This window comes from Cervus canadensis, chromosome 2, assembly GCF_019320065.1.
Source record: "Cervus canadensis isolate Bull #8, Minnesota chromosome 2, ASM1932006v1, whole genome shotgun sequence".
Lineage (NCBI taxonomy): Eukaryota > Metazoa > Chordata > Mammalia > Artiodactyla > Cervidae > Cervus > Cervus canadensis.
In genome coordinates, this window is record NC_057387.1 from 14184676 (window position 1) to 14204695 (window position 20020).

A 20020-nucleotide genomic window follows, 5' to 3' on the forward strand; every position below is an offset into this window, starting at 1 on the left:
TATACACAGTAGTCTGGGAAGGCCCCGTTGGTTACATAACATTTGAAATATTGGAGAATAAGTGTCTGAACTTGAGGGATATCCCAGTAGTTCTGGGTTTCTTGTCACAGGAATAATGGATATAATATTATTATATTGTTGTTTTCATATTGTTATTATATTAGCCTGATAGTCTTAAAGCAGTTAAATGGCCATGGGATGATTATACGTAATTTTTTCTTTATCATTATGAGGATCAGATGAACACATATGTGAAAATACTTTGTAACCTGGCATGTGTCTGATCTCTCAGTCTCTGAAAACTGTAAGCGACTTGAGATACATAACTCTTAAATCTTTCATTTACATCTTAGTTTTCTTGAGTTGGTAGACCCCAGTAACCCAAGGTAGATAGATGCTAGGGTCTTAAAAAAAAAGAAGATCTTACAGGGAATTCCCTGGCAGTCCAGTGGTTAGGGCTTGGTACTTTCACTGCTGGGGCCCAGGTTCAATTCCTGATTGGAGAACTCAGATCCACAAACTTTGTGGTGAGGCCAAAAAAAAAAAAAGGATATCACCGTTGTAAACCAGAGCCTTGTCATCCCCTATGCCTCCAGCACATTTTTCCTGGGTTTTATGCTTAGAGCCCTCAAGTCCTTCTCAGGCTGCATAGACGACTCCTCTTTTGCCCTCTTTCCACTCTGGTAGTTTGAAGAGCAGCAGGCTTTTGAGAAGAGTCGCAAGTTTCTTCGGCAGCTGGAAATTTGCTTTGCAGAGAACCCCTCACACCACCAGAAGATCATCAAGGTCCTCCAGAGCTGTGCAGACTGCTTGCCCCAGGAGATCACTGAGGTATTCGGTCCTGTCCTGCTTCCCTTCCATTGTCATCTTGGCTTTTGGCCTTTCATTCTCCCTTTCTAAGCAATCCTCTTGCTTCTGAGCAGTGGACTTCTGGAGGGGATGAAGATGGCAAGGAGTTTTTAGGCTTACCTAAGGCATAAAACTTGTGGCTCAGATGGTAAAGCGTCTGCCTACAATGCGGGAGACCTGGGTTCGATCCCTGGGTCAGGAAGATCCCCTGGAGAAGGAAATGGCAACCCACTCCAGTACTCTTGCCCAGAAAATCCCATAGACGGAGGAGTGTGGTAGGCTACAGTCCATGGGGTTGCAAAGAGTCGGACACGACTGAGTGACTTCACTTTTACTTTCAAGGCATAAAACACTTGGGTGAGGTGGTTACCATCTGAAACCAGAGCCTGACTGCTTCTCACAGGCTCAGGAATGCTATAAATACCCTGGAAGGGAAGTTCAAGGAAGGAGGTGATGGTCTGGGTGGAGGGTTGGTTTCCCTCCTTGCTCTGCCTTGAGTTAGTGCCTGAGCTGGGGACCGGTAAGGCAGGGCTAGTGAGTAGTGAGTGTCACTGGGAATCAGACCTTTAATGCAGGCACGTCTAACCAAGACATGGGAGCTCCCTAAACGTGCGTTGATGGAGGAACGGATGAAGACCTATTTGAAGTGAAATGACAGTCGCTCAGTTGTGTCCCACTCTTCGTGTCCCATTCTATACAGTCCATGGGATTCTCCAGGCCAGAATGCTGGAGTGGGTAGCTGTCCCCTTCTCCAGTTAATCTTCCTGACCCAGGAATTGAACTGGGGTCTCCTGCATTGCAGGCTGATTCTTTACCAGTTGAGCTACCAGGGAAGCCCAAAGACCTGTATATACACGATGAAATTTTACTCAGTCATAAAAAAGAATGAAATATTGCCATTTCTAGTAATATGGATGGATCTAGAGATTATCATACTAAGTGAAGTATGATTTAATTCACTTGATAAGCTTATCATACTTATCATACTAAGTATAGAAAACATTAGGTTTATAATATAGAAAACCTATGGTTACCAAAGGGGAAAGTTTGGGTGCGGTGATAAATTAGGAGTTTGTGATTAACATATTCACACTACTGTGTATAAAATAGGTCACCAATGGGGACCTACTGTATAGCACAGGAAACTATACTCAGTATACACAGAAGGCAATGGCACCCCACTCCAGTGCTCTTGCCTGGAAAATCCCATGGACGGAGGAGCCTGGTAGGCTGCAGTCCATGGGGTCGCTAAGAGTAGGACATGAGTGAGGGACTTCACTTTCACTTTTCACTTTCATGCATTGGAGAAGGAAACAGCAACTCACTCCAGTGTTCTTGCCTGGAGAATCCCAGGGATGGGGGAGCCTGGTGGGCTGCTGTCTGTGGGGTCGCCCAGAGTCAGACACGACTGAAGTGACTTAGCAGCAGTAAGAGCAAAGAATCTGAAAAAGTATATATGTATATGTATGTGTGTGTGTATGTATATGTGTATATATATGTGTGTGTGTGTATATGTATGTGTGTATATATGTATATTGTGTGTATGTGTGTGCATATGTATGTGCATATGTATGTGTGTGTATATGTATATGTGTGTGTATATATATGTATATGTGTGTATGTGTATATGTATATATGTGTGTATATATGTATATGTGTGTATGCGTGTGTGTATATATATGTATATGTGTGTATATATGTGTGTGTATATGTATGTGTGTATGTATATGTATGCATGTGTGTATATATGTATGTGTGTATATGTGTGTATATATGTATATTGTGTGTATGTGTGTATATGTATGTGTGTATATATGTATGTGTGTATATATATGTATATGTGTGTATATGTATGTATGTGTGTGTATATGTATGTATGTGTGTATATATGTATATGTGTGTATGCGTGTGTGTGTGTGTGTGTGTGTGTGTACACACACACTGAATCACTGTGCTGGACACCTGAAACTAACACAATGTTGACCATACTGTGAATCAACTATATACATTAGTTAAAAAAGTAATAATTCAGGCATATCTCAGAGACATTGCAGGTTCAATTCCAGACCATCATAGTACAGTAAATATTGCAGTAAAGTGAGTCACATGAATTTTTTGGTTACCTAGTGCATGTAAAAATTATGCGTACACGATGAAGTGAAGTGCGTGTGTGCTCAGTGAAGTATGTGTGTCTGACTCTTGGCGATCCCATGGACTGTAGCCCACCATGCTCCTCTCTCCATGGAATTTTCCAGGCAGGAATACTGGAATGGGATGCCATTTCCTACTCCAGGGAGTCTTCCCAACCCAGGGATTGAACCCACATCTCTTGGGTCTCCTGCACTGGCAGGCAGATTCTTTACCCACAGTGCCACCAGGGAAGCCCAACCATAGTTTATTAAGGATGCAGTAGCATTATGCTTTAAAAAATGTACATATGTTAATTAAAAAGTGTTCACAATTTGTAAATCAAGTATATTTCAACTTTCAAAAAATGCTAGGGAATTCCCTGGTGGTCCAGTGGTTAAGACTCCAAGCTTCCATTTCACAGGGTACAGGTTTAATCCCTGGTCAGGGAACTAAGATCTTGAATTCTGCACAGAACAGCGAAAAAAAAAATGCTAGTCAGCATCCAAGTCTTTAGCAAGTTGTCATCTTTTTGTTGCTGGGGGGTCTTGCCTCAGCATTGTTGGTGCTGACTGATCAGGTAGTGGTTGCTGAAGATTAGAGTGGATGTGGCAATTTTTTTTCTTTCTTTCTTTAAAAAATATTTATTTGCCTGCACCAGGTCTTAGTTGTGGCATGTGGGATCTAGTTTCCTGACCGCCGATCAAAGCTGGACCTCTTGCATTGGGAGTGTGGAGCCTAAGCCACTGGACGACCAGGGAAGTCCCCATAATTTCCTAAAACAATGAAGTCTGCCCCATTGATGGGCTCTTCCTTTCATGAATGATTTCTCTGTAGCATTTTATTTACAGTAAAACTTTCAGAATTGGAGTCAATCCTCTCAAACCTTGCCATTGCCTTATCAACTAAGTTTATGTAATGTTCTAAACCCTTTGTTGCCATTTCAACAATCTTCATAGCAGCAGCTTCCCCAGGAGTAGATTCCATTTCAAGAAACCTCTCTTTGCTCATCTACAAGAAGTAACTTCTTATCTGTTCAGGTCTTATGTGGGATTGCAGCAATTTAATCCCATCCTCAGGCTCCACATCTGTTTTTAATCCTCATGCTATTTCTGTCACATCTGCTGTTACTTCCTCCATTGAAATCTTTAACCCCCTCAAAGTCATCTGTGAGTGTTGAAATCAACTTCTTCCAAATTCCTGTTAATGTTGATTATTTGGACCTCTTCCTGTGAACCACAAATGTTCTTAATGGTATCTAGAATGGTGAATCTTTTCCAGAAGGTTTTCAGTTTTCTCTCCCCGGATCCATTGGAGGAGGAATCACTATCTGTGTTAGCTGTAGCCTTATGAAATGTATTTCTGAAGTATTGAGACTTGAAGTTAGAAATTACTCCTTGATCCATGGGCTGCATGATGGTTCTTTTGCTAGCAGGCACGAAAACATTAATCTCCTTGTACATCTCCATCAGAGCTCTTGGGTGACCAGATGTATGGTCAGTGAGCAATAATGTTCTCAAAGGATTGTTACCTGAGTAGTAGGTCTCAGCAGTGGGCTTCAGATGTTCAGTAAATCATGTTGTCCACAGATGTGCTGTCATCCAGGCTTTGTTGTTCCATTTAAACCAGCAGAAGCAGAGTAGATTCAGCATAGTTTGGAAGGACTGTAGGATTTTTGGAATGGTAAATGAGCATTGGTTTCAAGTTAAAGTCACCAGCTATATTAGCCCCTAATCAAAGAGTCACCGTGTCCTTTGAAGCTTAGAAGTCAGGCATGACTTGCCCTGTCTAGTTATGAAAATCATAGATGGCATCTTCTTCCAATAAAAGTATTTTTCTACACTGAAAATCTGTTGTTAGTGTAGCCATCTTTATTAGTTATCTTAGACCTTCTGGATAACTTGCTGTAGCTTTTATATTAGCACTTGCTGTTTTATCCTACACTTTCATGTTGTAGAGATGGCTTCTTTTTTTTTTTGGCGTCTTTCTTTAAACTCTATGAATCACTTTTTCTAGCTTCAAAATTTGCTTCTGCAGGTTTCTTCACCTGTCTCAGCCTTCATAAAACTGAAGAGAATTAGGGTTTTGGGGCTTCCCAGGTGGCTCTGTGGTAAAGAATTCACCTGCCAAGCATGAGAGTCATAGGTGACTCTGTTTCCACCTTTGTGTCAGGAAGGTCCCCTGGAGAAACAAATGGCAACCCACTCCTGTATTCTTGCCTGGGAAATTCCATGGACAGAGGAGCCTGGCGGGCTACAGTCAGTCCTTGGGGTGGCCAAGAGTCAGACATGGACTGAGCAACTAAACAACAAGGCCTTTGTATAGGCTTGACTTAATGGAATGTTGTCACTGATTTGATCTTCTGGTTTGATCTTAGACTATAAAACTTTCTCCATATCAGCAAGAAGCTGTTTTGCTTTCTTATCATTTGTGTATTCATTGGAATAGCACTTTTAACTTCCTTCAACAACTTTTCCTTCGCGTTCATGGCTGTTTGGCACAAGAGGCCTAGTTTTCAATCTGCCTTGGCTTTAGGCGTGCCTTCCTCACTAAGCTTGATCATTTGTTGCTTTTGACTTAAAGTGAGAGGTGTGCATATATATCTTTCCCTTGAACACTTAGAGCCTTTATAGGTCCAAAGTATTCAAGTGAAATTGGCCTAATTTCAATATTGGTGTCTCGGAATAGAGAGGCCCAAGGAGAGGGAGACAGATGGCGGAACTGTCCGTCAGTGGAGTAATCAGAACACGTACACCTTTAAGTCCGCTGTCTCTTTTGGGTGAGATGCGTGGTGCTCCCAAGCAATTACAGTAGTAACATCAAAGATCGATGATCACATATCGCCGTTATAGACATAATAAACAATTCTGTAATATTGTGGGAAGTATCAGAATGGGACACAGAGACACGAAATGAACAGATGATGTTGGAAAATTGGTGCTGATAGACTTGCTTGACCCAGGGTTGCAATGAACCTTCAGTGTGTTAAACAAAAAAAAGAAAAAGCAAAATTCTGTATCTGAGGTGTGATAAAGCAAAGACACTAAATCGAGGTATGCCTATACTCCTGTGTAGGCAAGCAAGGAGGGAGAGGGAGTTTAGGAGTTCTTAATCAAAGAGCATCTTCTGTGTGTCTCCCAGTTGATAAGGAAAGTAGCCCTCAGAAGTATATGCGATTGATTTGGAATGGTGGTCTAGAGAGGCTCTAGAGACTTCATCTTTCCTTCTGCAACTCTCCCCAGCTCAAGACACAGATGTGGCAGCTCCTCAAGGGCCACGACCACCTACAGGATGAGTTCTCCATCTTCTTTGACCATCTGCGCCCAGCAGCTAGCCGGATGGGTGACTTTGAAGAGATCAACTGGACCGAGGAGAAGGAGTATGAGGTACAGGCCTTGAGGCTGCAGTGGGGGTGTGAAGGGGGAAGGTCATGTGTAGGAGGGACGTCTGCCCAGAGTCTTTTTTGAGTGGCACCAACTCCTCCCCAGTTTGATGGCTTTGAAGAAGTGGCATTGCCTGATGTGGAAGAGGAAGAGGAACCTCCCAAGATACCCACAGCCTCAAAGAACAAAAGAAGAAAAGAGATTGGGGTCCAAAATCACGATAAGGTACGCTAGGTTGTTGGGGGTTATCCTGATTCAAGCCTTGCATTTTCTGTCTGAGTGGTTCTCTGGTGTAGGGTGGCGCCAAGCCTCTGTGATCTGCGGCAGCCGTGGAGCAGGGGCCACAGGTCAGGTCAGGCTGCTGTGCCGCACACCCTGAGCCCACGGGAAGAACAGTGCAGTGGCTGAGGAGGTCCCAGCCATGTTAACTCGTTAGAAGGATCTGCTTCTCTTGCCCTTGGGTCTTCTTCCTTTCTGTTCTTGTGAAAAAATAGAACCAGGATTCCTCGTTTTAGTAATGACAACAACTGACACCTAGCCATATTCCAAAGCATCACGTATCTCTTATATTTTACATGGATTGTTCAGTTAATTCTCATGGTCACCCTGTGAAAAGATTGTTTTGTTTGCGTTTTACAGAAGAGGAAACTGAAGTGCAAAGAGGGGCCGTTCCCAGGGCCTCATGTTAGTCAGGGACGGGTTGTTTGGCCCCAGAGCCCGCCTGTGCTCACTGCTCTCTGTTGTCTTCAGGAAGTAGTCTTTTAGTCACTGTCCCTTTGCTGCATGTCTTGTACTCTTTCTTGGGGAAAACCACTTCTTAGTACCTGAATGACCTTAGGCAATTTATTTAATCTTTGTTTCAGTTTCTGCATTGTTAACGGGGATAATAATGGTACTTATGTCTTGGGTTTATTGAACAGAGAGTATCATTGAGTGAGCCTTCCATATGTACAAAGCCCTCTCTCAAGGGGATTGGAAGAGAGGGGAGAGCTCCAGGCACAGGGCAACAGAGACAGAGGCGGACGAGTGAGTAGATCAAAGCCCGCAATGGAGCTCTCCGTGACTTAGCCTGACGGCACCACTTAAATGTGTCCTGAAACGTCTGGGCAACTGGGGTCTGTCAGCCTGTGGGTCATTTACAGATTGTTTCAGGGATGCATAGTAGGGTTTAATTGAGTTTGGCCAATTGTCTCCCCAGGCAGTGTGAAGAAATGGTATATAATAAAAGAGAAAGGAAGTCGGGGAGGGGGTCAGGGGGCGGAATTGTTCAGATGGCTCACAATTGGCTCCCTCCTGGTACCAGAAATGTTTGACAGCTAACCAAGCCCAGGTGTCTCCTAGGAGGCTGAGTGGCCAGATGGGGCCAAGGATTGTGCCTGTTCCTGCCATGAGGGTGGTCCTGACTCCAAGATGAAGAAGAGCAAAAGGAGAAGTTGTAGCCACTGCAGCAGCAAGGTGAGGAGAGAACTGGTACCCAGGGGTTTCAGAGTTGCTGGGGCAAGCCCCAAGTTGCTCTGCTGTTTGGGTATTGTTACCCCAGATCTATGCATTATTGAATTCCTAAAAAGATTACACGTGAATAAATAATACGCTGTATACATACTCATTAGTGTGTGTATGCAAAATAAAGAGAATCTTTAAAAATATATGTAACAGATTTTGCTTTTTAAAGGTAATCTTTTAGGTGAAGTTTTGAAATAGGGAAAAATACCAACCAGTTCATATATTTTCCCTCTAAGATTTTCTTTTTTTAAATGAAACAAACGTGTGTGAGGAAAACAGCCGAAAGGTAGTGCTGCTTCTCTAGGCTTGGTTGCCAGCAAAAATACAGTCCTTGGTTGGAGGAGGAGTGGCAGAATGCAGCACTCTATTTTGGGCCCTTTAAAACCCTTGGAGCAGGCATGCATGTTGCTTGACTTGCTGAGCATCGTGCAGGGCTTCTTCCTGTGGTCAGCCCCCAAGACAAAAGAGGTCAGGAGACCCTTGACCCAGAAGGCCATCCCTGCAGGTCTGTGACAGCAAATCCTACAAGAGCAAGGAGCCCCATGAGTTGGTGGGCGGCAGTCCTGGTGCTAAGGAAGCTGGGCAGGGCAAGGACGTGATGGAGGAGGAAGCCCCAGAGGAGCGAGAAAGCATTGAGGCAGCCCAGAGCAGGACTGGCAGGAGTACCAGGAAGGGAGAGGTGCCTGTTGCAGGTGAGTGACCCGACTGCCAGCCCGGCCTTTCTCCCTTTCTTTCTCTCATTCTCACATGCTTCACGCAGGGGCGTCTTTGAGCCTGGGTAACATTGGTCTTTTAGGGATAGACTACCACCTCTTTTACTAATAAACCAGTAGGAAACTCTTCTCTCTAGCCTTAATTTTCTCTCCTGTGGCCTCAATCCTCTTGTAGAATTAAGAGTGCATAACATCCGCATGATCCAGCATTTTCTTCTTGTGTTCCCATTCCTGAACCCCTTCTCCTTATCTGCAGATCCTCTATGATCTGTATTCTAAAGACTCAGCCATTCTCAGCTTTGGCAACGGACTTTATATCTTTATATAAACAACTCTAGCCCCTACCCTTGCCTCACTCTTGTACATCAGAACTTTGTCACAGTAGTTTGCCAGAGTGACCCCATGGTAATTTGTAGTGCTTAGATGCAGTGTGACCCTTAGGTCCTTATTTTCCTCCTAAACAGGATTGGCAGCGGGGAGCACTTTGCCGTCCCCTAAAGAAGTGACTTTTACAGACCAGCTCCTCCTTGATGGCCTGCCACCACCCTGCTCACCAGAGCCTCCTCAGCTTCCCTCCACAGCTGGAACTGCGCTGTGCGCTGTCAGGGGTAACCAGGCTGAGCCTGCAGCTCTCCCCTGCCCCAGGGCATCCCCCGGACCTCAGTATGAGGGGGAGGGCCACAAGCCAGGGGCTGAGCTGGAACAATCCATGCTGGCCTGGGATGCCTCCGAAACTGAGAAATTGCCTGGAACTGTCGAATCCCCTGCCTCTTTCCTGAGTCCTGTTTCCTCAAGGACTGGAGACTTCGGGAGAAGACAGGTGCCTGGGAAACCAGACACAGAAGAGAGCTGGCTGCCTTCCAGCAGAGCTGGGGTGACCACAGCAGACAGGGTGTCCCCTCTCCATGGAGCTTCTTCAGCAGGAGTTGACACCTCAGAGACTTCTCCTAAAGTCCCTAGAGGAGGTTTGGCTAAAGACAGTGGACTACAGGGCAAGGGTCCAGCAGGGGAGCTGCAGACGAAGGCCACAGAAGCTACAGTATGTGCCAACAACAGCAAGGTCAGCTCCACTGGGGAAAAGGTGGTCCTGTGGACAAGGTAGGTGCGGACAGAGGATGTATGTGTGTTTGGAAAGCGCGTGGAACACACCAGGTTACTGATTGAGATTAATCGCCATGTGTGGATTCCAGGGAAGCTGACCGGGTGATCCTGACCATGTGCCAGGAGCAAGGAGCACAGCCGCAGACTTTCAGTGTCATCTCCCAGCAGCTGGGAAATAAGACCCCTACTGAGGTAAGCAGGGTGAGCCTTGCTAGAGCTTCAAGCCCTAGAGGAACCAAGGAAAGGGTTTGGCAAGAAGAGGACAGTTGGCCAACTAAGATATGATTGGGGATTGTAAGTTCTGCCCTGAGTAAGACCTGGACTTGTCAGCATGGATAGTAGTGGCTCTAGAAGCGAAAGGGCATTTTTGAGGGAGAAGCCCCAGATTGCATTTTAGTTTTTAGAAGGAATGTGACTTTGGGCGGTGTTTAGTCTCTTGACCCGAGTTTCCTTATCTGTAAGGAGGACTCAACCCTCACAGCCTGTGTGCAACAAATCAGATGGTTCATGTTGGTGTATCATATAGCTTGCTTGAGTGAGCGCATGCCACGTCGCTTCAGTTGTATCCGACTCTTCACAACCCCATGGACTGTAGCCTACCAGGCTTCTCTGTCCGTGGGATTCTGCAGGCAATAAGTGGGTTGCCATCCCCTTCTCCAGGGATCTTTCTGACCCAGGGATCAAACCTATGTTTCCTGCACTGGCAGGCGGGTTGAAATGTCAATGTGTTACTAACTTAAGAAGAGTGAAGTTAGGCCCCTCACTCTCCTCCTAGGTTTCCCATCGTTTTCGAGAACTCATGCAGCTCTTCCACACAGCCTGTGAGGCCAGCTCTGAGGACGAGGACGACGCGACCAGTACCAGCAATACAGACCAGCTGTCTGACCACGGGGACCTTCTGTCTGAGGAAGAGCTGGATGAGTGAGACCTGGAGTGTGAGGGTGTCATCTGAGCATTGAGCCCACCAGGCACCCTGGTGATCAGGGAGAGGGTGGGGTGCTGCACCTCGCTTCTGCAGCTGTTGAGTTCAGTATGCGGAGCTGGAGGAACAGGGGCCAGGGACAGTGACAAAGGCAGGCTGGGGGTCGCACGGTCCTGCCACCCTATGCATCTTTTACGAAGACCTTAGAAATAGTTGTAAAGAGCATTGAGGGAGAGTGGGGCACAGTTCCTTTTCTGTGTTGTACTTTTTTCTGTCTGATGGTACATATTTATTGTTGTGTGATTTGATCACAGTGTTTCTAAATGTAATAAATGCGTGTGTTGGTGTAGCCAGTCCCAAGACACTGAGCTCCTGCACCCAGCAGTTTTTATTGTAAACAAGTCCTTTCATTTTTTTGGAGCTTTAGTCCACGAGCCTGTCGTTGCCACTCTCGTAGCACTGGGCCAGGTCGCGCAGATCCTGCAGCGTCTCCTCTAGGTCATCCTGTTCCACTCCAGCGTCCATGAAGCTGGCCCAGCGTCGCAGGTCAAGTTTGGAGAGATCTTTGGCTAAATCTCCCAGGGCCCGGTTCAAGGAGGAAGAGGAGCAGAGGGCCCCGAGCACTGGGATGCTCTCCACCGCTGCGGAGAGGGAGGATGGGAGCTGTTCTACCCTGGGGCTCTATCGCTCACACGGGGAGGCCTGGGCCTCTGGCAGACTTGACTGTATAGTCAACTATACAGCGTCCTGTCCCCTTTGTACACCAGCAACTAGGGGAAGAACACTTCTCTGAGGAACCACGGAGTGCATAAAGGAGTGTTAACCTGGGAACTTGCCCAGTACTTTCATTCATGAAGGGATACTGTAAAAGTCTCTCATGCTTGAAAACCTCTGGGTTTTCTTCACCTGCTACATACCTGTCCCTGCTGGAGGAGCATCGAGTAGCAAACCGTGCTGGCTGAGGCGTGAGGAGAAGAGGTAGGGGTAAGGAGGGACTGCCTTGCAGGGAGTCAGCAGCAGATGGGAAGAGCTGTGGGGGCGAGAGCACAGCAGCTGAGTGAGAGAAAGTCAAGGGAGGTCTGAGGTCTGGGAGGAGAGGAGCAAGCATTCTACTGACCTCCTGACTCTAGGCTGCTGCTGCTGCAAATACTGGGCCAAGACTTCTTCCCCAGTGGTGCACGCGTGGAGCGGGGAGGGCAGAGGTGTCCCGGGGGTGAGCTGACTGCCAGAACAAAGCCAAAACCACCTTTAATCTGTGGCAGCATGAATGAGAAACTAGGACTTAGGTTCTCAGGCCATCAGCTTGATCAGGATGCTCAGAGTCTGTTTTACCAATAAGTGGGGCAGAGGGAAGGCGAGCAGGGCAGTGCCATTAGGCTGTCTGGAGGTATCCGGGAGAAAAGCATGTGAAACGGAAGTCTGACAAGGGCTCCTGAGGACCACCAGTCCTTACCTGGTGTGGCGTGCTCTGTCTAGACCCCTCAGCACCACCGACTGGGCAAAGCAGCATGTCCCAGAAGGGTCCCCACATGCAGACAGTGGGGTCCATGGGGTGGCCTGTCCAAGCTGCATTAGGGTATCAGGGAGGGACTGGCTTGGAACTAAGGGGAAGGGGATAGTTGCTCCTGCTGTCACCACCTAAAGGTAAGAAAGAAATCAAGTTACAGGGCCTTTCTCAGCTCTGACCAAGCTCTTCACAAAGCTTCATACCTTTCTCCCAGAGAAGTTCAGCATATCAGCCAGATGAACCATGGAAACTGGTGAGGACCGTAGGCGATAAGGAACAGTGACTGTGTCCAGGGCTGTAGCCAGGATGGCACCACAGTGGACGGGCAGAGCGGCCTGTAAAGAGGATAAGAAGAAAAGCACTTGGCCTCTTGGGTGTAGAAAAGAGGCTGTGTCGGCGGTAGTAACGGCAGAGATGTCTGTGTGCTTTGGGACAGAGCAGGGGTGTGTTTGGCCCCGGGCTGGACAGGCATAGGACAGTGTCATCTAAGAGGCCACATCAGGGCCGAGTTCAAGATGAGGCTTCAAAATAGATCCAGTAGCAGATAAAGGCTGATTTGGGGGGGGGGAGTGTCTGTGTGTGTGATGTCCTTTCATTAGCTATAAGTCAGAACAAGAGCATCGAGGCTTACGTCATACTGCAGGAGAGGGAAGCTGACGGGCGGCTCAGGTCGCAGCCCCAGGCTCCCACCCAAGGATAAGGGGCAGACCAGAGAGCTGTGAGCAGACAGGTGTACCAAACCGAAAGCTGTGTTTAACAGACGGTAGATGTTTTTTTGCAGCTCCTGGTGAAAGAAATGGGGGCAGTTTGATTTAACCAATGTTCTCACTGGGCATTCCTTCATTTCTCCATGGGGCTCTTCCCCCCACACCCTGGAAGAACTACTCACCCCAAGGCGGTATGGACCAGGGAGCAGGCCCCAGGTGATTATTCCCCGCCCTGAATACTCGTCTTGTAGCAACTCCGCAGTCTTGGCGCCCAGCCCAGAGAAGCCATCGTGCAGGTCACACAGAATCTGGAAGCCCTGGAGAGAGGTGAAAAGTGAAAGTGGCAGGATGAGGGAGGTTTCTATACAGTGCCCACCGTGCCCCTCAGCTACCTGCAGGTAGTCACACTCCTCCACATAGAAATGCAGCCTGTCCTCCAGCTCTTCCAGGTACTTGGGTTCCTTCAGGATGCTCTCCCCTTGGCCAAAAGCCTCCAGGCGGCCTGCTTCCCTGCCGTGCAAAACCACAGTCTGGGACTTACAAGACTCCCCCACTTTCATCTTTCTGCCTATGATCTTGTTTTGGAGGAGGGCAGGGAAGATGGTCTCAAGAGCCTCATCCAGCACTGGTGGGGACCCAAATTCTTGCCTTACAGCCTCTAGCTCCCCACCCCACCACCACCACCACGCCTCGTACCCATCATGGTTGTATTTGTGAATCATACAGATGCTCCGGGGGTGGAGATGGACTCTGAGGAAGTCTGACCAGACTCTGATACTGCCCTCTGTGGGCATAACTGGTTTTGGAGCTCTAGCGTTGGTGAATGGTGGGGGACCTGAAGAAAAAGAGGCAGTGTGCCTTTGTGTTCCTGCACCGCCCAGTCCCCACTCTGCAGTCCCTGGAGAGGTCTCACCTTTGCCATTGGGAATTGATTTGACCCTCCAGGTACCATCACTACTCAGCACTCCCTGGGAGGGATGAGAAAATCTACATTTAGGTCCAGGCAGTCTAGAGGCAAACACTGATTTATTCTCCCTTTTTTTTTTTTTGCTGGCCACACCCTGTAAACCTCCTTCATGTTCTCGTAGTAGTCACAGTCCTTCAGGAGGAAAAAAGTGCTTTTTCTTAAAATACCATTCTAGGGCACTGAGGGTGACCAAAATTCTCTTTTTCTCTGCCCCAGTGGAGGCGCACTGGTTGTAGCACTGGGCTTACAAGTTCAGGACAGAGGTCCTCACCTCTGCGCTCAGAAGGTCCTGGAGATAAGGGTTCTTGGGATAGAGTTCCTCTTTGTGTGTGGTGAGCTTCCCTTGCCTGAAAGAAAGTGGAAATTGATCATAGTGTCAGCTTCCTTGAGTTCTCCACCTTCCTGTGCTCCTTCCCAACTCCTCTCCAAAATCACAAATACCATGCTATTGCAGCATCTAGCTGTTTGTCCCTGTAGAGTCCACCTTCTTGCTTTAGGGAGCTCAGACTACCTGTACAAAAATAAGAAGCAATTAGGTAAATCCCAGCCCCTCCCGTCCTGCAGCTAACCTTCCACTGATCACCTGATAACCTGCCGTCACCCTCACTCCAGCACTTGGCCTTTCCAAGCTTTCTTGTAATATACATGGGCTAGAAAAAACCCTTGCCTAAGAAAATTTGGATTCCATCCTTCATTTCCTAGCTTAGTCATTAGCTGTGGAACCTGGGCAAAGACCACAACCAGCGGTTCTACGGGAGCGCCACAGCTGAGCACCACGCTGTCCAGGGACAAGAAGCCCATTCCAGAGATAGCTCTTGAATGGAATAGTTTTCCTTTCTTGCGTCCCCTCAGGTGTCGGCATACTGTGGTTAGCTCTCCCTATGGCTCCTCATCTCTAGCCCCACAGGCTAGTATAGTAGGAGTCAAGGATCTTGACGCGAACCGCTGCTAGAAACTCCACACGCGAAAGGGAACTCTGGTAACTGGCCGACCCGGGCCACCACCTAACCCTTCAGATCCATGAGGATGAGTCTCGGCGTGTAGGTCTCTTGGCCATGTAACGTCCGGCCGGTCCTGTACAGGACGTCGGGGCACAGCTCTCCCGGCGGCTCTTTGGCATCGTTCGGCCTGCACAACGCAGCATCCTGAGGAGGCACAGAGGAAGGACTGGACTCGGGCGGCGAGAGGAACAGGCCAGAAGCAAGGACTTCTGGAGACCCGGAAAACTCAGCTGAGGCGGCCAAAAGACCTTACCTGCTGGTTCCACCAGTGCGCTCCCACGAAACCCGCAAAATGTCCCAACTGCAAAGTGAGGACCTCCCGGGCCCCGCCCGCCATGCCGCGCGGCTCCGCTGAGTAGAACGGCCGCTCCCTGCCCACCGTTGCTCCTTGCGGATTGGCTCAGCGGGATGTGGGTGGGGCCTCATCCCCGGCGTCCTATTGGTGCATAAACACATCCTTTCCCATAGGATAAAAGATTCGTTGGCTTTAAAGACCCCGCTTATCATACCCCGCCTCTTCCTAGCGTGGACCAGCCCTGCTTACCAGTTGTCGTCCAGGGGCGGGGCCCCGCGGCGTTTGCCGGAAGTGGTAGGCAGGCGTGCTCAAGCGCCATGCTGAAGCGTTTTTGGTTCGGAGTTCTCTGCGTCTCACGTGGGGTCTCTGGCGTTGCTCACTGAAGATTCTCATACATACTCCTTGCGGCTCTTGCAGCTGTTGTTTTTTCTTTCAGAGGATACGTAATGCTGGCTAATAGCGCCTCAGGCAAAAAATAAAACCTTGCCAGAAAACAGACTCCTGGAGGACGAAATGGTAACCCACTCCAGTATTCTTGCCCCTGGGAAACCCCATGAAGAGAGGATCCTTGCGGGTTACAGTGCAAAGGGTCGCAAAGAGTGAGACATGACAGAGCACAGCACAGGAAATAGCCGCTTACTTAAAGCCTCACATGCGTTTTCTTCTTCTCTCCAAAAGTCATAGCCTTCCTGACTTCTGACCCAGTGACTGACTCTCTCGCTCTATTATATGTCTGTTATGTAAGTCAATCGGAGTACGTATTCTTTTGCGTCTGCCTTTTGCTCAGTATTGTTAAATTCTTCCCTGTTGTTGCATATACTTAGAGTAGTTCATTTTCATTGCTTCAGAATTCCATCTTACGATTATACCTCAAGTGATTCTCTGCAGATGATAGACTTTGAAGTTGTTTCCAATTTGGGACTAGTAGGTGCAGCGGTTAACATTCTTGTGCATGTGGACATGCACACATTTCTGTTGCGTAAATACCTAGGAGTGTAATTGTTGGGTCATGAGGATGGATATTTTTGGATACGGTAAATAATAAACGTCTCTAACTTTACAGTTTAACCAGCAGTATAGAGAGTTTTCAGGTGATGTTCCATAACCTTGCCAACATTAAACAGTTTTTGTCATTATCATTGATTTTATTTTCTTGAGTATCGGTGAGATTGACAGTATCTTTTTGTATGTTCATCACCTTTAGAATAGTCAGTTTTGTGAGGTATAGAGCATGTTCAAGTCTCTTGCTCGTGTTTCTTTTGGGTTGTCTCACCTGCTTGTACGGTAAGTATTTGGTTCTGAATACAAGACCCTTGTCAGTTATACGTGTTGAAAATATCTTCTCCCACCGAATTATATTAACTCTTCCACTATGTCAGTTTTTCTTTTTTTAGGCTATGTTATTAATACATACTACTTTATATTTCCTGATGGATTGAAATTTCCACCATTACAAACTATCCCTCTTTTTCTCAAATAATGCTGTTTTACCTTAATACCTGTTTTGTTAGTAATACAGATGAACCAGCTTTCTTTTGGTTAGTATTTGCATTGTATAATTTTTTTTCACTTGTAACTTTAATTTGTATTTTGAAGACAGTATAGGCCAGAAGCAAACACCAAGATGGGAGTATACATATATGCGCCTTGTCAGGGAAATGCCTGTGTGGAAACATCTCAGGGAACCAGAGGAGGCTGGGAGTCTCAGGCCTTGAGGAAGGTATGAACCAAATGAACAGTAGAGTGAAGGAAGAAGTCTGCAGTTTTTTTTTTTTTTAACCCTTATTGAGGTGTTATTTATATACATTAAATGATTTGAGGTGTCATTTATATCCATTTTAAGTGTTTGATTTTGTAAATACAGAGCTGTGCAGTTATTACCATAATTCAGTTTTAAATAATTTACATCATCCCCAAAAGATTCTTCCTATGTGATTACAGGTAAACTCTTGTTTCTACCCCTAACACCAGGCAACCACTAGTCTACTTTTGCCTTTATCGATCTGCCATTTCTGGACGTTTCATATAATTATACAAAGCTGGTCTTTTGTGCTTGGAGTCTCAGCGTAAGGTTTTTGAGTTCCTATGTTGTAGCATGTGTTAGTATTTTGCTCATTTTTGGTAATCCATTTTTAAGTTGATGAATAGTTGGATTATTTTCACTTTTTAGCTGTTATGAATAATGTTACTATGAATAGTCTCATGCTGCTTGAACACAACTCTTGTGTGGACATATTTTCATTTCTTGAGGGTAAATACTTAGGGGTGAAATTGCTGGCTCATGGGACAACTTCATGCTTAACATTTTTAGGAACTGCCAAACTGTTTTCCAAAGTTATATTTCCATTTTATATTGGCACTTGAAATGTTAGAGGGTTCTTTTTTTTTTTTTCCCTCCGGTGTGGTGTGGTTTGTGGGATCTTAGTTCCCTCACCGGGGATTGAACCTGGGCCTGCAGCAGTGAGAGCATGGATTCCTAACCCCTGGACTGTCAGGGAATTCCGATCAACGGTTCCTTTTTCTTCACATCCTTCCCACCACTTAGTTGTTTTCTGATTTGTAGATATTCTAGTGGGTGTGAAATCGTATTTTATTGTGGTTTTAATTTGCTCCTAAATCACTAGCGATGTTGAACATCTTTTCATTATCTTGTCAGCTACTGATATGTCTTCTTTAGAGAAATGTCTATTCAAATTATTTATCTTCTTATTAATGAGGGAATTGTTTTTTATATATTCTGGGTAAAGTCCTTTATCAGACATATGATTTACAGATAATGGCTCCATCTGTGGCTTGTCTTTTCATTTTCCCAGTGAAAATAAGTTTTAAAATCTTGATAAAATCCAATTTATAAAATTGGATTTGTAGAGCTCACATCTTCACATGGAAGAAATATTTGCCTAATTTTTATATAAATCACAGCTTCAGATGAAAGAAATATGTGCCTAATTCAAAGTCATAAAGATTTCTTCATGTTTTCTTTTAAATGTTTTATAATTTACTTTTTATATTAGGTCTATAATCTATTTTGGATGTCTAATGTGAGGTAACAGGCAAAATTCATTTTTTTGCATGTACATATCCAATTATGGCTTTATGTCTTTATGTCTTGAAAATCAATTGACCATAAATATAAGGGTTTGTTTCTGGACTCTCAATTTTGTTCCATTGTCTTCCTTATGCTAGTGCCTTTGACTGTGTGGATCACAATAAACTGGAAAATTCTGAAAGAGATTGAAATACCAGACCACCAAACCTGCCTCTTGAGAAACCTGTATGCAGGTCAGGAAGCAACAGTTAGAGCTGGACATGGAACAACAGACTGGTTCCAAATAGGAAAGGGAGTACGTCAGGGCTGTATATTGTCACCCTGATTATTTAACGTATATGCAGAGTACATCATGAGAAACGCTGGGCTGGAAGAAGCACAAGCTGGAGTCAAGATTCCTGGGAGAAATATCAATAACTTCAGATATGCAGATGATACCACCCTTATGGCAGAAAGTGAAGAACTAAAGAGCCTCTTGATGAAAGAGGAGTGAAAAAGTTGGCTTAAAACTCAACATTCAGAAAACTAAGATCATGGCATCCGGTCCCATCACTTCAAGGCAAATAGATGGGGAAACAGTGGAAACAGTGGCTGACTTTATTTTTTTGGGTTCCAAAATCACTGCAGATGGTGTTTGCAGTCATGAAACTAAAAGACGCTTACTCCTTGGAAGGAAAGTTATGACCAACCTAGACAGCATATTAAAAAGCAGAGACATTACTTTGCCAACATAGGTCTGTCTAGTCAAGGTTATGGTTTTTCCAGTGGTCATGTATGGATGTGAGAGTTGGACCATAAAGAAAGCAGAGCACCGAAGAATTGATGCTTTTGAACTGTGGTGTTGGAGAAGACTCTTGAGAGTCCCTTGGACTGCAAGGAGATTCAACCAGTCAATTTTAAGGGAAATCAGTCCTTAATATTCATTGAAAGGACTGATGTTGAAGCTGAAACTCCAACTGATTCGAAGAGCTGACTCATTTGAAAAGACCCTGATGCTGGGAAAGATTGAGGGCAGGAGGAGAAGGGGATGACAGAGGATGAGATGGTTGGATGGCATCACCAATTCAATGGGCATGAGTTTGGGCAAACTCTGGGAGTTGGTGATGGACAGGGATGCCTGGCATGCTTCGGTTCATGGGGTCGCAAAGAGTTGGACATGACTGAGCAACTGAACTGAACTGATGCTAGTGGCACTTCATCTAAATTACTATACTTTTTAAAAAAATTTATTTGGCTACATCAGGTGTTAGTTGCAGCTTGTGGGCTTCTCTCTAGTTGTGGCGTGTGGGTAGTTGCTGCTTCTCAGTAGTTGCTGCATGTGAGTTTAGGATGGCATGTGGGATCCTAGTTCCTCAACCAGGCATCAAACTCGTGTCCTCTGCATTGGAAGGCAGATTCTTAACTACTGGACCACCAGGGACGTCCTTTAATTACTGTAGCTTTTCTTTTTTTTTTAACTGGAGGATAATTGCTTTATAATGTTGTATATTACATTCTGAAAATAGGAAAAGTCCTCCTGCTTTGGTCATTTAAAAAATCATTTTGGTTTTATTTCCGTATCAACTTTAGATTGGTTTGTCAATTTTTGCAGAAAAGCCTACTGAAATTTTAATATTGATTGTATTGAATTTTTGGTTCAGTTTGGGGGAGAATTAATGTCTTAACACTACAGAGACTTGCAGCCTATGACCATGGACTCTCTTTTCATTAATTTAGATTTTTAGAAATTTCCTCAGTAATATTTTATAGTTTCTGGTGTATGTCTTGCACTTCTTTTGTTCAGGTTGCCAAGTACTTTATTTTCCTGTATTTTTGGAACAGAATTACTTAATTTCATTTTTGGATTTTTCATTGCTAGTATAGAGAAATACAATTGGTTTTTGTATAGTAATGTAG

General features: G+C 45.6%; 2 protein-coding genes and 1 long non-coding RNA gene across 8 annotated transcripts in view; 2 read left to right on the forward strand and 1 right to left on the reverse strand.

Moving 5' to 3' along the window:
* Window positions 1-10975, forward strand: part of GON4L (gon-4 like) — an 88740-nt gene extending 77765 nt beyond the window's left edge. For 3 of the 4 annotated variants that reach the window (XM_043454220.1, XM_043454227.1, XM_043454237.1), the window contains exons 25-32: window positions 688-831; window positions 6219-6362; window positions 6465-6584; window positions 7701-7814; window positions 8368-8554; window positions 9040-9673; window positions 9766-9868; window positions 10452-10975. In XM_043454220.1, coding sequence (XP_043310155.1) covers window positions 688-831; window positions 6219-6362; window positions 6465-6584; window positions 7701-7814; window positions 8368-8554; window positions 9040-9673; window positions 9766-9868; window positions 10452-10601 — 1596 coding nt within the window. In that variant the 3' untranslated portion in view covers window positions 10602-10975. The remainder of the gene's footprint in view (window positions 1-687; window positions 832-6218; window positions 6363-6464; window positions 6585-7700; window positions 7815-8367; window positions 8555-9039; window positions 9674-9765; window positions 9869-10451) is intronic. The other variant, XM_043454244.1, reaches the window with a different exon arrangement.
* Window positions 10969-15194, reverse strand: MSTO1 (misato mitochondrial distribution and morphology regulator 1). 3 transcript variants are annotated; one of them, XM_043454280.1, is made up of 14 exons: window positions 15034-15194; window positions 14789-14924; window positions 14221-14290; window positions 14051-14126; window positions 13726-13780; window positions 13509-13647; window positions 13205-13322; window positions 12995-13129; window positions 12737-12889; window positions 12309-12440; window positions 12052-12236; window positions 11716-11820; window positions 11516-11628; window positions 10969-11239 (listed from the first exon to the last, which is right to left on the reverse strand). In XM_043454280.1, the coding sequence occupies exons 1-14, from the start codon at window positions 15115-15117 to the stop codon at window positions 11022-11024; spliced, it is 1719 nt and encodes a 572-aa protein (XP_043310215.1). In that variant the 5' UTR covers window positions 15118-15194; the 3' UTR covers window positions 10969-11021. The 3 variants fall into 3 exon arrangements, 2 of the variants coding, with proteins under 2 accessions (XP_043310215.1, XP_043310206.1); XM_043454271.1 differs by having other exon boundaries at window positions 12995-13322; XR_006266810.1 differs by having other exon boundaries at window positions 11211-11239; window positions 11716-11851; window positions 12995-13322.
* Window positions 15195-15309: 115 nt separating this feature from the next.
* Window positions 15310-18319, forward strand: LOC122432433. The gene is made up of 3 exons (XR_006266822.1): window positions 15310-15815; window positions 16672-16795; window positions 18262-18319. It is a non-coding gene; the product is annotated as an uncharacterized LOC122432433 (long non-coding RNA).
* Window positions 18320-20020: the final 1701 nt, after the last annotated feature.